At 32.4% G+C, this 16,311-nt stretch overlaps 1 protein-coding gene across 2 annotated transcripts in view; it reads left to right on the plus strand.

Moving 5' to 3' along the window:
- The first annotated feature begins 5,259 nt into the window (after positions 1 to 5,259).
- Positions 5,260 to 16,311, plus strand: part of LOC132698802 (ankyrin-3-like) — a 61,364-nt gene continuing 50,312 nt past the window's right edge. The window contains exons 1-3 of one of the 2 annotated variants that reach the window (XM_060665092.1): positions 5,260 to 5,433; positions 6,588 to 6,977; positions 10,213 to 10,417. In XM_060665092.1, coding sequence (XP_060521075.1) covers positions 6,607 to 6,977; positions 10,213 to 10,417 — 576 coding nt within the window. In that variant the 5' untranslated portion in view covers positions 5,260 to 5,433; positions 6,588 to 6,606. The remainder of the gene's footprint in view (positions 5,434 to 6,587; positions 6,978 to 10,212; positions 10,418 to 16,311) is intronic. The other variant, XM_060665093.1, reaches the window with a different exon arrangement.

The following is a 16,311-nucleotide window of genomic DNA, read 5'->3' on the forward strand; positions in this document are numbered from 1 at the left end:
GCAACATGTCACAGAGCTCGTGCCACAATCGATTTATTGAAAGACACGTTTAGTTTCACGTTTTGGATCTGTGAATTGGCCACCAAGAACTTGTGATTTAACACCGCTAGACTACTTTCTGTTGGGCTATGTACAGTCATTGGTCTATGCGGATAAGCCATTTGGAAAACAACATTCATCGTGTTGTTGCCGATATACGGCCACAAATGTTGGAAAAAGTCATCGAAAATTGGACGTCCAGATTGGACTACATCCGCGCCAGCCGTGGCGGTCATATGCCAGAAATCATATTTAAAATGTAATGCCACAAGATTATCTTTCGGATAAATAAAATTCATTGCTTTCGGCTTCATTGCTATTGGAAAGTTGTGGTGAAGTGTATTTTGTGATAGAACGTTTAATATCTTTAATGTGGAAATTATTGGAGAGAAGAGCAGAGGTGGGTTCAATGACTCGAACTGAGATGGTTTTGCGGCTCTGCAAGCAAGAGAGTTCATAACCGATGATTTTTGGGCCGGATGATGATGTGACAATGCATTAAGGTTTCGGTCTTTGTGCATAGGTTTTCTGTAAACACAATCACCCAATGTTAGGGCTGATTTTCTATTGATAAGAATATCTAAGAATGGGAGGTTGTTGTTAGTTTTTATTTCAATGGTAAAAGGTATATTAGGGCGTATAGAGTTTAAATGTCTAAGTCTAGGGATTCCTGACCATGAGGCCAAATAACAAAAGTGTCATCGACGTAGCGTTTCCATAATTTTGGTTTCAGATGGAAGGTGTCCAGAGCTTTCTTCTCAAAGGCTTCCATAAATATATTCGCGATGACTGGTGATAGTGGAGAACCCATACGTTCGTTCAAAAATTTTACCGTTATAAGAAAAATATGTTCTAAAGAAGCATTTTTCAAATTAAGGTGAGAAGGTTTGGTTCTAGATTCTTGGATGTTAATAAATCTGAAATGATGGTGAGAGTTCCAGGAATAGAAACATTAGTAAAGAGGGATACTACGTCGAAACTAACCAGAATATCTTGTGCATCAAAGGTAATGATTTTTATTTGTTCAATGAAATAGAAGGAATAAAATACGAAACTGTCAGCTTTCCCTGTGAAGGATTTCAATAAGGAAGCTAGATATTTTGCTAGAGAATATGTTGGAGAAGCAATGGTGCTGACCATAGGTCGACGGAGTAATCCTTATTTGTGAATCTTTGGGAATCCGTGGAGACGAGCCAACAAAAACCGACGCAGGAGGAATCCAGAAGTTTTATAAAAAGTATTACAGTAGCCTGCGGAAGTTTTTTTTGAAAAAAAAACAAAACCTTGTTTTTAGTCAGCAGACTTAACATTAAAGTTAATAACACCAAACTATTTTTTTTAAGGAACATTTAAAATTTATTTTCAAAAAAACCTACTCCTCACTAAGGATGCTTTATATTAACTGGCATATACTAGGCAAAAGTTTGAGAAGAAACTTATGTTAGTCTCTTGTCTTTGTCTAATTTTAATTATTGTGATTTTTGTCTACGGTTTTTGCGTGGATCATGAGAGTTGAACCCGAATACAAAGAGTTCAAAACTCATGTCTCCGTTTTGTCTATGGGATACGAAAATTTGATCATACTTCTCACCTTCATAGCGATATAAATTGGCTGAGAATGGATGCTCGTAGAGATCTACATTTTAGTTGTTTTTTTAATAAAAACTTTTAAATACGCATATAAAAAAATATGTTAAATTCGGTTTAAGCTAATAATAACATTTTCATATTGTAAAACTGTTTATGGTTTTTATAGGATTTTTGATATATAGGTACTGAGGCTAAAAAGCCTAAATTTTAATTGTTATGAATTGCTTCAATGCCTAATGCCTTAAGTTAAATGTCTCGGTTACACATGTCAACGTCCCGTTCAGCAGAGTAGCTTTTAAGCTAGACTGGGCAGCAGTTGTAATAAATTTATTGTAATAAACTCTTGTTGATGAAACATTACACAATAAAAAACATTTATTATTATTATTATTATTATTATTATTATTATGACGTACCATTTGTTGTTTTTGTGACGTATCTGAATGGCCAATAAATTCTATTCTATTCTATTCTATTCTATTATTATTATTATTATTATTATTATTATTATTATTATTATTATTATTATTATTATTATTATTTAATCATGGTATGCTGACAGACCATATAAAGGAAATCTTTGAAGCATTTTAATTATTCCACAGGTCTTCCGGTGTGGTAGGTTGTATGATTTGGATAAACTCTCGTTTCTTTTTGGAAGTATCTAGACTAAAGAAAAATACATTATTATCAAAGGACCACTTTTCTTTTACGTCTTCTCCTTCTTTTTTCCATCGGTGAGCAACGCTTGTAGCCTAGAGCTACTTTCAAAGTCTTCAGATTTAATTTTTATCACTGGAAATTAGTTTTGCTTAGTTTTGGCATTGAAAATATTGTATCGGAAGACGAATATGCAAAAAATTTTAGTATTAGTTAAATCGACACCTTGGTAACTGAAATATACTGAATAGCAACAAATTTTACGTATTTTTGTTAATTTTGTTTATCACCAGTAACTACGGTATACACATTACCGAGATATACCTACCAAAAAAAAATACTGTTTTTAATTTAAAACATGGATCAAATTCACAAACCAGGGAAAAAATATTTTCGGAGAACCGCTTACTTCCTGAAGAAAATCCTAAACTGTGACCTTCAAGTTCTTACTTTTAATCTGTATTTCGTTAATTTGATTGTTTTGTAATATTATTTTGTTAACCGGCAATATTATATTTATTCCTTAGAATTGTATTGTGTATGATGTTTGAGTGCTTCTTGGGTTTAGGTTAGGTGAGACGTTTTACCCAAGCTAATTGGAATTTTGGAATAAATAAAATATATCGATTTACATAAGTAATTATATGAAAGATAAAGATGGCGAGAAACACAATATATCATAATTTGTCTAACCAATCAACAAACTAACCAACATTGTAATGTAATTATAGCCATGTTGTCTAATCATCCAATATGGTAAAACATGCACACACGGAGAAAGAATCATAAAAATTATCAGTGTAATTAGAAATAAATTATTTTTATTATATATATATATATATATATATATATATATATATATATATATATATATATATATATATATATATATATATATATATATATATATATATATATATATATATATATATATATATATATATATATATATATATATATATATATATATATATATAACATTATCAGTGGTTCTTAGGATTTTGCGACCACGACATGTGAAATCCGCCATCAAAACAAAATCGAAAATTGATCTCTTAATCTATCAATTCTTATCTAAGATTTTTTCAATTTATTTTAAAGTAGCACGTTATTTGCCATCAAAACAACGTTAAAAATAACCCGGTTATAAATTTAGTACTACAACGAAAAGAATAAAAAGACAAAAACGCAGTGAGGTTCGGTGTTAAGGAAACAGCCAATCTAAGAAATTTTAAACATAATAATTAAGTGAATCGGCCAAGACAAAATGCATAATTAGAGTGACTATGGTTTTGAAGTTAAAACTAATTAAAATCTTAATTTTTCAAAGAAACTTCCACAGGCTACTGCAATACTTTTTATAAAACTTCTGGATTCGTCCTGCGTCGGTTTTTGCTGAGTCGCGCTTGCTGAAACTGTTTCAGTCAGTCAAGCCAACACGATGATTGGCGAAACGTCAGCAACTTCGACTCAGCAAAAAAAAAATCCAGAAGTTTTGTAAAAAGAATTAAAATCTTTTCTGTTTAATACTTTTTATTCTATATCTAAAAGGAAAAGAAAGGACAATATCGTTCATATCCTCAACCAACAAATTTGATATAATTTCCGACATAAACGGCAAAAAACAGCCCAACAACCCAGCCAAAATCGCATCTGAAATTCTTTATCCCAACCTAAAATACGAATAAAAGAACTTAAAACCAAAAACAAATTGAATTTTGTAAAGCACTTCCACTTAACGGTTGTTATTAAAGTCAAATTATTTCGAATTTACTACACAAAACGCGAATTCGTTACTGATTATGGCAATTTTTATTTAAAATCGAAATATTGTTATTTATCTTTATTACTTTTTTTTACTAATTCGAAACACATTCGAAATTACCTAGCGGCTGACATTACTACGTTTTGCTATCCTTGCCCGGTGTCAATTAATTTAATCTTAAAAATTTGCTTTAATCAACAAGCCAAATCTAATCAATCGTTAAAAAGTAAGTAAATTTTTAATTATGTAATTGTTTAAGTAAGGAGTAAAAGATTAAGATAAACTAGTCAGGATGAAATTGAGACATTTTCAATGCAATAGACACAATTACACAATGACAGCAGGACAATTAAAATGTTACTTGAATTTAAATGGTTTAAAATGGAAGGCAGACTTTGAAAAGCATAATAAAGTGCATAGTGTTTTGTCAAATAAAAACAAAAATTGTTACTTCTCTTTTATTTATATCTTAAATAGTTTTCAACATTATATTACTAAATTACGTCAGTCAATTGATTTGTGAGCGAATTAGTGATTAAACCAACTTAATTATGGAAAAATGTGGTATTACCAAATAATTGAAAAAATGTTAGCACGGGGTAATTTACTGCCCTTCGAAGGTATCAAAACATTTTATTTCAATTTTACAGTATCATTTGGCATCCTAAATAATAAATTATGATATACGCGGAATGACCAGGATCCCTTTACAATGATCTTCATACTAAGATATCAAATGGACATCCCCAGATAAGCAATCTGTGTCGTTTTTTCTGTTATCTCTCAAGTGGTCTAATTAGGGACAAATTTTATTTATTTCGTGATCTTATTTATTAAACGGCGGTATAAAAATATGCTGTAATTCCTGAGGAAACAATAGGCATCGCCCCTAAAAAATTGCCCTTGCACTTTGCAATAAGCTCGATATACATTTCTGGCGTGTGATGCAAAAAAACTGAGCAAGCGTAGAACAGAGCTGTGAAAAGTTTGAAGTAAATATGGATGTCGCAGCCGTATGTCGTTACACAGTCTGGTAGACTCTGCGCAGTGAGTGGCGGATACTCATTTCCTCGTTCCTATTGGTCTCGAACTCGATATTGATTCCCGTAAAAGTCTTACAAAATTTAGGGCCTTCGCGTAAGTGCCATCGCAAAATTTCCATTACTTTATTAAAGCCTTGCCTAAAAATCAAATATTTTTGTATTCCAGTAACAAGAAGGAATAATCCAAATGTCCAAAATTAACTTAAAGAAAATAGGAGTCGACCATCATACGTTTCCAACGAAGAGGTTGGAAAATCTTCCTGTCGCTTTTCATGAGACTGACTGTCACGGCGTGTAGGCTCTGTCGCCTTCTCCGTAGGGCGGGAAATTCATTAAGTAAATCTCCGTGTTTTGCACCCTTGCAGCTTCAGAGTTGTCACGACTTGCGAGGCGTGTGCACCAACCAGTACAGTAAAATCAAAATTAGTTATTTGTGTAGCGTTTTTTAAATACGATATGTGGATATATTTCTATAAAATTGTGGTAAGCTTCGACTTTAAAAAATGCGGCACGTTTAAAAAAATGCGCCGGATTTTCTGTTTTGAAAAGACAAGTCTTTGTCTATTGTGCGATTCTGGGCCACTCTTAGCTTTGGTTAGAGCAGGGTATTTGGATACACGTACACATTTTGGTAGCATTTTTTATCATTGCGGGCTATATCAATTTCACGAAACACATGGTTACATATTATTTTCCAAAATTGACGTTTTAAAGAATAATATCAGACATTTTAGTATGTATATTGTATTATACTTGGTGTTTCAGAAGGCGTTTCAATAGCAATCTCTTGACATAATTGACAAATAACTTGGGTTGGGTTAATGAATATATGCTCGGAAAAGCCTCCTCTATAAAATACGGAACCCTGTGTCAAAATGTTCACCAAAAAAATCGTCTCTTATATTTTTGCCCTTGTTTTCAATGGAATATTTTTTTGGACAAAACTGATAAACTTCAGACACTCGTCCGTTAATCACACGCTCCGCTGTGCTCCGCCTGTGCCAAATCTAAACTAATTAGTAATTTCCATGCACGAGAACGAACTGAAGTTTTGCCATCAGTTATGGCCTATTCCAAGGTATTCCGAATATAATAGGAATGACTATTATTTTCAACTCGGCGAAGTGGAGCATGGCTGTTTTCTTAACTGAGCATGTTTTCCACACTTATAACAAAGTTATTTTAACTCTAATCAACAAATATGTCTTATATAACGTTACAGTCTATATTATTTATTTATGAGATAATTTTTAAACTTAGATTCAAATAAGAAATAGGATTGTAGAACGAAGCGAAAGATCGCTCAAAAAGAGCCAATTGTTGGGCTAAATTTCAATTAGGTAAATGATTTAAGAGTAACATATCTTTGTAGTTTTCTGAATCTGAATGTGAAAAAACTAACGAAAGAAATAGAATAAAAACAGCAGAGTCCAGTTCGTAGCAGCTAACCCACAAGGCATTAGTTTGGTGTCCACAAACCTCCATTTCAGATGTAACCTGAGTTCACCAATGGCTCAGTTCGTGACGCATATACAACCGACGTTGGTCGAGGCCGCGCATCACCACCTACCCCACCACCACAAAGAACACCACGAGAAACACCACAAGGATGTCGCCGAGCACCAAAACGGCAAGGAGCACCACGGCAAAGAAAAACACGGGAAACATGTTCCCAAAACGAAAGAAATTGCAGGGTATGCGAGGGATTATCCGGTCCTTCCTCATACCCCCGTCAGCCACCACCATCACGCGGAACATGAGTGCCACGCGGGGGTTGCAACCGGACATGACCGCAAACGAGATTCCCGGCAATATCTGGATTCCCACGGGATGTCGCATTCCTACCAGATGCATTTTATAGACTCCCAGGGGATTTACAGGTATGATAAACGCTCACTGAATACATCACGACCTGAAAATGAAAATTGGATTACTCATTGTACTTGAATACACCTTGTTTCTCAACTTAAATATCCCAAAAGTCGAATGGAACTGGAACTTTTATAAAAGTTGGCACGGAAACTCTTGGACACTTTTTTTTGGCATGCCGTGATAAATAAAATTTCAAACAAACCATATTTTTTGAATTTTTATCATTTCTTTGTTTATTTATTTTAATTTAAATTTAAATTCTTTAGTTATTTTTTCAATGTCCTTTCATACTACTTCCGAAATAAAAAATACAGCAAAAAGTTGTTTTTTGGAAAGAATAAAATTATAATAAACTTTAAAAACACTCTGTAACTTTTGCCGATATTAAAATATTGTCTTATATATATATATATATATATATATATATATATATATATATATATATATATATATATATATATATATATATATATATATATATATATATATATATATATATATATATATATATATATATATATATATATATATATATATATATATATATATATATATATATATATATATATATATATATATATATATATATATATATATATATATATGTATATATATATATATATACAGGGTTTTTCACTTAAAACTCCGCACGCCAATAAGTCCAAAACGAAAAGAAATATTTAATTTATGTAAAAGTAGTCAAAGTAGTCAAAGTGTGGGGTCAAGTAGATATTTCCTAAAGTTTAAAAAATTCGACGCCTGCAAAGAGCTGGGCGTCGCGACGCGTCGAAAAATTATTCGATTGCAGAGACTTTGGAAATACGCGCATACAAAAGTACATATTATTTAAAAACTTTTTTGTTATTTACTCAAACTTATTTACTTTACCCGTTTCTAAGTTATACCGATTTAAAGTAAACATTTCTTGATTAATAAAACATGTGATTAACGCTTATTTTTACAAGTATGGCATGAATGTTAGTTACTATGGCAACCATTGTTATCGCAGTTGTTTTAAGTGCAATTACAAACGTAAGTTGTTATTGCTGTATCAAAAAATTGTCACATTTTGTCACAAGAAATATCCAAATTTGTTCGGTTTTAAAAAAACTAAGAATTATTATGTGAAAATGGTGCAATTTAGCAATGAGGAAAAAGTAGACATGTTACTGGTGTTTGGACAATGCAGATGCAATTGTAGAGAAGCAAAAAGAGTTTACGCACGGCGTTATCTGCATAGAAGAGTCCCCGATGCAAAAACCTTTTCAAGTTTATGTAAAAATTTAAGAGAATATGGCAGTTTCATAAAACCTAAAAGAGATAGGAACAGGACGGCTACAAATGATGAAAATACTGCTGCTGTAATTCAGCAGGTTGATAATAATCCCAAGATATCCCTATCAGAGATAAAAGAAAATACCGGTGTTACCATAAGTTCTTCGTGGAGAATTCTACATAGAAACTCTTTTCAACCGTACAAAAGTAAACTAGTTCATAAACTAGAACCAGGCGATTATGCTAGAAGAATGTATTTCTTAGCGACATTATTGTCCGATTTGTATAGCCAAGATGCAAATTTTCTCTCGAAAATTTTATGGAGCGACGAAAGTCGATTTCAAAATAATGGAATCGTTAATAGACACAACTGTCGTTTTTGGTCCGAAAACCATCCTCGTTGGATTACAGAAAGAGGTAACCAACGAATTTTTAGTATCAATGTTTGGTGCGGCATATTAAATGGATTCCTTATTGGACCTTACTTTTACGAAGGAACTTTAAATGCAGATCGCTATTTAAGATTTCTTCAAACTACACTTCCGGAACTATTAGAAGAAGTGCCTCTTGACACTAGAATGAATATGTGGCTACAGCAGGATGGAGCGCCTGCACATAATGCCCAAATAGTAACGAGGGATTTGAATCGAGAATATCCCAATAGATGGTTTGGTACTAATGGACCGGTAAGGTGGCCGGCGAGGTCCCCGGACATTACACCACCAGATTATTTTCTTTGGGGCTACCTAAAAAACGTTATCTATGAAGAACCTATCGAAGATATGGCTGATCTCATTAACAAAATTAGTGCAGCGTGTGCCGCTATCACAAGAAGGACTGTCCTACAAGTGACCCAAGCTCATCTGTTAAAAGTTTTTGATAGTTGTGTTCGAGCAGATGGACATAATTTTGAAAAAAATTTTTGAAATGTCTTATTATGTAGTTAATTGCAATAATAATTTTGGTTATTAACTTGTAGGTATTTTACTGTTTTTTCATTTATTTATCATGTTATCAGAACTAAATCGATAAAAATAATAAATAAAATCATACTAAAATAGTTGAAATCTATTGTTTGTAATTGCACTTAAGACAACTGCGATAACAATGGTTGCCATAGTAACTCACATTCATGGCATACTTGTAAAAATAAGCGTTAATCACATTTTTTATTAATCAAGAAATGTTTACTTTAAATCGGTATAACTTAGAAACGGGTAAAGTAAATAAGTTTGAGTAAATAACAAAAAAGTTTTTAAATAATATGTACTTTTGTATGCGCGTATTTCCAAAGTCTCTGCAATCGAATAATTTTTCGACGCGTCGCGACGCCCAGCTCTTTGCAGGCGTCGAATTTTTTAAACTTTAGGAAATATCTACTTGACCCCACACTTTGACTACTTTTTACATAAATTAAATATTTCTTTTCGTTTTGGACTTATTGGCGTGCGGAGTTTTAAGTGAAAAACCCTGTATATATATATATATATATATATATATATATATATATATATATATATATATATATAATATTATTATTTTGTTAATTTGTTGAGGCTTTGCTTATGTGACCTTCAATGGTTGCTTTCAATATACAGGGGTGACAGTTAACTTTCTAGAAAGCAGATTTAATTAATGCTTCAGGTGTATTTTGTGTAATTCTTAATATATTTTTGGAACTTAATGCATATCGCCCTCTTAACTAAAAACAATTTATGTTTGATTCAATAAAAGATCTCATGTTATAAATAAAAACATAAGTTAGAATTAATCTAATTAAAGTTAATAAATATGCATTTAAAAAAGTTTTATTTTTGTAACATCCTCTAATTTTACTCTCTACTTTTCTGGAGTAGGTCGTAAAAGCAGCTTTTAGAACAACATTTTGATTTTATAAAAAAAAGATTTAGCGACTTATAACGATAAGAAATTTATAGAGCTTGAACATGTTCGTTTTTTAAATAAAAGAAAAAAGCATCACATTAGGGACTATCATGGGCACGGCGTGGACGAACTGCACGACTCGGACCACCACCATTCCGACAAAGAGAAACGCCACAAAGAGAAGAAGGAGTACGAGGAAGAAAAATCTCCGTCGAAGGACGACGGGCGACCCACTCCTCCTCAGTTTATCAACATCCAGTCCGTGCACCACTTGGAAAACAAACAACAAGTAAGTACCATTACCACCCCCTGCGAACGATTTCTATCCGTGCGTTTTGGCGGCGGCCCCGTGTTCTAGCCTCGTCGGCGCCAGTCTAATGTCTGGCACGGCTGTTTATCCAGTCGGAACCGTCGGGACGGATCCTATTTATCCTGGATAATGAACCGGAGCCGGAGAATGTCCGGAAATTTTTAAAGGGGCGAATGCCTGATCGATTTGCTACTAGCGATGCGTTTGGTTTCTTCCAGCTCCTAAGGGGATCGCTATGCAAACTGTCCCAAAAGTTGGGGCTAATAATTTAATATTGCCATATAATACTTTTCGATTTTGTTGTCATGTTGACTACAAAATTTGCAAATCTGCGGTTGTTTTACAATAGAGCGTAGAGTTTAATAAATGCAAAAATGTCATTAATTTTTGGAAGTGTCCTTAACAGCTTGTATAAATTTTAAATGAAAATTGATAGAACATAATTTATAACAACTTTTATCTTAATCTTTAGGTGATTAATCCTGTATTTTAAATAGTAAAAGCGACGTCTACAAAGCCGACAATACCGACAATTTCAGAAAGCAACTGCCGCTACCGTCCGACAGATGGCAGAAACTTAGTCCTAAAAAAAATCGATCAATAAACCGGGCGCCGAGGTGGCTGCCAACACTAGTAAAAGCCGATTTATTACTTGCCGGAGGTATTTGCAATTCCTCTTACAGGCAAAAACGCTCATCGAACTGGGTCAGTCGATCCAGGAAATTTTATACGTTCGCTGCGTGTGAAATGACAACATATTTGCGATTTAACTCTCCATTAGTCTGGCTACATCTCCATACATAGCCTCAAGAAAAAATACTGGCGCGCAAGTTTCGTATTTTTTGAAGATGGCTTTCACTGCTATGGTTCAAATATGAACAGCAAAATTATTGAACGGGATGATGGCCACAAGGACTAAGTAACAGTAATACAATAACTACAAACAAATGCTGCCAAAATGTGGGAAACAATTAATATAACTAATTAAAACTAAAAAGTCTGGATATGGGTGTCAAAATGTGGTCGCGCACCATGTACAGCATGGAATGATTGTCGATGTTTTACGCCATTTTACTAATATCGTTATTATTTATTACGATATAAATACACACAGTACATATTAACATTTTTAATCTGCCTTTATGAGTAATTTTGTATGTTTATTGCCTATCTGAAACAGTGGCTAATTTATAGTTTATAGGTCCCTCCCTTTATTACTATTAGTCCTGATTAGATATTAGATTATTAGATATTTCTTTCTTTAACTTTTTTTTGTGGCCACGCTGTACATATATTAAAAAATAGAAAATAAAGTCTAGAAGCGTGTCCAAAAATTTAAAAATGTGTTTCTGCTTATGGAATATCACAAATTTTGAAACAGCATTACTTTTCAGAAGTCATACATGGCGATTTATGGGTATTTAATATAAAATAGGCTTCTAAGCTTAAGCAGTGCGGGGCTTTCGATGGATTTTAAAAAGTCCTCGCCATTGGTTTAAAAATTAAAAAATCTTCTACATTATTTTTTAAAATTGTATTTGAATTTTTTAAAATATTTGCCCTTACCTGGCAAAATTGAAATTTTGAACAAAAAAATAAAAAGGTAAGATTATCGTTTAAAAAATATCTAAACATTTGAGTGTTTTTTTTCAGGCATTCTTTTTTTTAGTGGTCACACTGTACATATTAAAAAATAGAAAATAAAGTAGAGGAGAGTGTCCAAAAATTTAAAAATATATTTTTTGCTTATAGAGTATCATAAATTTTGAAATTGCATATGGCAGGCCCTTTACTCTTCAGAAGTCATACGCACATGGTGATATAAACGTATTTAACATAAAATAGATTCTTCTAAGCTTAAGCGGCCCGGCGCTCCAAATGGGAGGTTTCAAAAAGTCCACGCCCTGGTTTCGAAAATTAAAAAATCTTCTACCTCATTTTGTTAAAATATATTTGTATTAAATAAATCAATTTAATTTTTTTTAACATTTGCCTTTACCTATTAAAATAGAAATTTTGAAAAAAAAATGAAAAAGTTACATTATTGTTTAAAAAACATTTAAAAATTTGATTGGAGCAGGTTGTTTCTTTTTCGGGCAAAGTTTTTTTAATGGTCATACTGTATATATTAAAAAATAGAAAATAAAATAGAGAAGCGTGTCCAAATATTGGAAAATGTATTTTTTGCTTATAGAGTATCATAAATTTTGAAATTACATTGGACGGGCCCATTTACTTTTCAGAAGTCACACGCACATGGCGATATATCCGAATTTAACATAGAATTTTGAGGTTTCAAAAGTTCCACGCCATGGGTTCAAAAATTAAAAAATCTTGAACATAATTTTTTTTTATTATATTACATTTGCATTAAATAAATCAATATATTGCTTTTAAATTTGCCTTTACCTGTCAAAATTGAAACTTTTGAAAAAAAGTTGAAAAGTTAGATTATTGTTCAAAATATATCTACAAATTTGATTGGAACAGCTTGTTTCTTTTTCGGGCAAACTTTTTTTTAGTGGTCACACTGTATAAATTAAAAATAGAAAATAAAGTAGAGAAGCATGTTCAAAAATTTAAAAATGTATTTTGCTCAAAGTTTAGGGCATTGGGGCTTAATTTTAAACCTTTGAGGCATATATAGGTTTATTTCAACTTTTATTGTTAAAATGAGCGCTACGACGGAATAAATAATAGTTAATACGCTTCTAATTGCAATCTGTCCTTGAACTTGAGCATGCGGTGTTTCTCGCCTTTAACTAAACCGTTATTTTGGCGTCTTTGTCGCTAGAGGGGCTCCTTCAAAGCGGTCAACCTCCAAACATTTTTTAAGTAGTTCGATCGATTATTTGCGAATTTTCTCCAACGTCGGGGGCGGAGTTTGGCATCAGGCGTATCCAATAAGCACCCCGAACTTGTGCGAAGTCGGTTGCCAAAAAACAACACTCTTCCACGTCGCATTGCCGGCGAATTTTTCCAGACTGCCGGATCAATTGGTTGCCCGAAGTTAACGCGAAAGAAGGCACATTTTAATATTTCGTGTTGCGGGCTGCCGAAATATGGTTCCCAGGTGACGCAGATATGAGTACCACCGACAGCAACAAGAGCCCCGGCTCCAACCTGGCAAGTCAATAGATATATTTTTAGGAACGTTACGTATGTCGTGGTTAGGACCGGCGAATTGAACCGGAACCACATTCGGTTTGTTTATTCGCGTTATGCCCATTGCACACGTATGGACGTTTTACACCCATAATGTGACATCATCATCCTCTTAGGCTTCTTCGTCCTTGAACCATTTTGCTTCAAAAATTCATGAATTAATTATTGAAGAAAACCTGCTGACGCAATAAATTTGATGACATTGATACGAGAGCACTGGTGCGGGAGTGAATTAATTAAAATATTTATCCTAATTAAAATTTATATTTGCAAGTAATAGAAGGTTCGTTCCAACCTTAATTCAGAATCAACTTATATGTTAAGAATGCCTTTATGGAATGGTTGGAACAGCTGACCGATAAGTTAGCATGTTTGGTGTAAAAGTTGGTGGATGGTTTTTATAAATGCAGAAAATGTTTCGTGCGTTAGTCAGTTATCAACCGTCTATGATCTTTATTCGAATTTCCTCTTGGCGACGTTTGTGATTTATAATTTTTGTGTCGAGTTTTGTATATTTATTAATGTTAATTTGAAATTTTTTGAGTTTGAAATATATTGGCATCGACGTAATTAGATGGAACTGTGATTTTTTTAACTTTTATCGCAAGTTTCCAATAACATCGACGGAACGTTATTTTCATTATAGTCCTGCTCACTCATACTTTTGTAGATGTTGATCAAACAGTGCAAATAAATTTGAACCATAGTAAATCTGAAATCTCGTAAATAATTAATTGACAACCAAAACTAAACAAAGCTTGCAAAAAAACATTAGTATTGTAGGTACAGGAATCCTTAATAATACCTAATCCTGTATATCCGAATAATGAAGTCTAGCGTAGCAATCGATTTCGATAATTGAACTTTTTTTGATGAAAATACATTTATCACAATAAATAAGCACTAAAAGTTCAGATTTTCACGAAATTATATATTTTCACATGACAATTGTTTCGGCAACACCGTGTCTTTATCAAATGTAATATTTACAAACTACATGCTACTGTATATACCGAAAAATGACAATAAAACCTTAATTAATGTTGTGAGAATTTAAGTTCAATAAAGGAGAGGTATTTAAATCTAATTGATCGTTAATCGATCGACATTTGAATGTCTCATTTTGTTTATCTCCATCGCTTCCATTAAATTTAATTTTCTACTTTTTGTGGCTGTATGTAAAATATCAAAATTGTAGTTGTATGTAGTTGTAGTGTGTTTAAGTGTATAGCATAATTAGAATCGAGACTATTGTTTTTGTTTTTATTAATTATGAATCCACAACCGCCGAAATTATATTCTTTAGTTAAATTACATAAACAAGATATGCCCATTAGACCAGTCGTGTCTTATTTAACAGCTCCAGCAGTTAAACTCTCAACAAAATTAGTAAATATTTTAATGTTCCACACAGATTTTAAACCAAAATTTGCAATAAAAAATTCTTTTGAATTAATCAACAAAATTAAAAATATCAAAATCCTTTCTAACGCAACGCTATTGTCATTTGATGTACAAAACTTATTTCCCAGTATTCCACCTATGGGTCTGATAGATTTAATAGATTTCACCCTAACTCGGAAACAGGTTAACCCATTGGTGAAACAAGATTTATTAGATTGCTTAATAGTCTTAGACCAAAATTATTTTGTATTTAATGGACAGATTTACATCTCTAAAGAAGGTTTGATTATGGGAAACCCACTTAGTCTTTTGTTAGCCGAGATTTTTATGCAAAATTTGGAAAATATCATACTAGAATATCCTTTAAGTAAAAGTTTTCTATGGTGGTATAGATAAGCGGATGATGACTTTGCTTGTTTTGTTGGAACGGACAGACAATTGAATTCTTTTTTAAATTACATTAACTCATTACATAATCGTATAAAATTCGCTATCGAGATTGAACAGGATAACTATTAATTTTTTAGACTTAACTATTACGAAAGCGCAAAACAAATTAGATTTTTCAATATATCATAAACCTTCACACACGGACACAGTCATACATAACAGCTCAAATCACCCTTATACACACAAAATGGCTGCATTTCACTCTTTTATACACATTCTTAATACGCAACTCTCAACAGAAAATTACAACAAAGAACTTAATATCATTAAACAAATTGCACTGAACAACGGCTACAATCCGTCCATTACAGATAAAATTATAAATAAAAAACAAATCCAGACAACAGTAAACTCTATTTATCCGAAACCTAATATAAAACACGAACAACTTAAAACAATTACATACATAGGAGAACCTAGTCAAAAAGTTTCAAAACATTTGTCAATATGTGGTTTAAAAATAGCTTTCAGAACTACCAACACAATAGGAAATTTTTTAAAAAACAATAAAACGAAATATATATATATATATATATATATATATATATATATATATATATATATATATATATATATATATATATATATATATATATATATATATATATATATATATATTCTCACGTATTGATTCACGGATGGAAAAATGTGATGACACTATATTCCGGGATATCATCCGTTCGCTCGTTGAACTCCGACTGGAATCCTGCAGACGTTTCGCCAAAATCTCACTTGGCATCTTCAATGCTCGCGCTCCGAAAACACTTCGAACACTGGGAGGTTATCCGGACTTTTCTATTTCGATGACCTCTCGTATATTCCTAGTCCTAAAATCAGGAATATTAGCTATTTGT

This window comes from Cylas formicarius, unplaced genomic scaffold (assembly GCF_029955315.1).
Source record: "Cylas formicarius isolate icCylForm1 unplaced genomic scaffold, icCylForm1.1 PGA_scaffold_2__14_contigs__length_35257938, whole genome shotgun sequence".
NCBI lineage: Eukaryota > Metazoa > Arthropoda > Insecta > Coleoptera > Brentidae > Cylas > Cylas formicarius.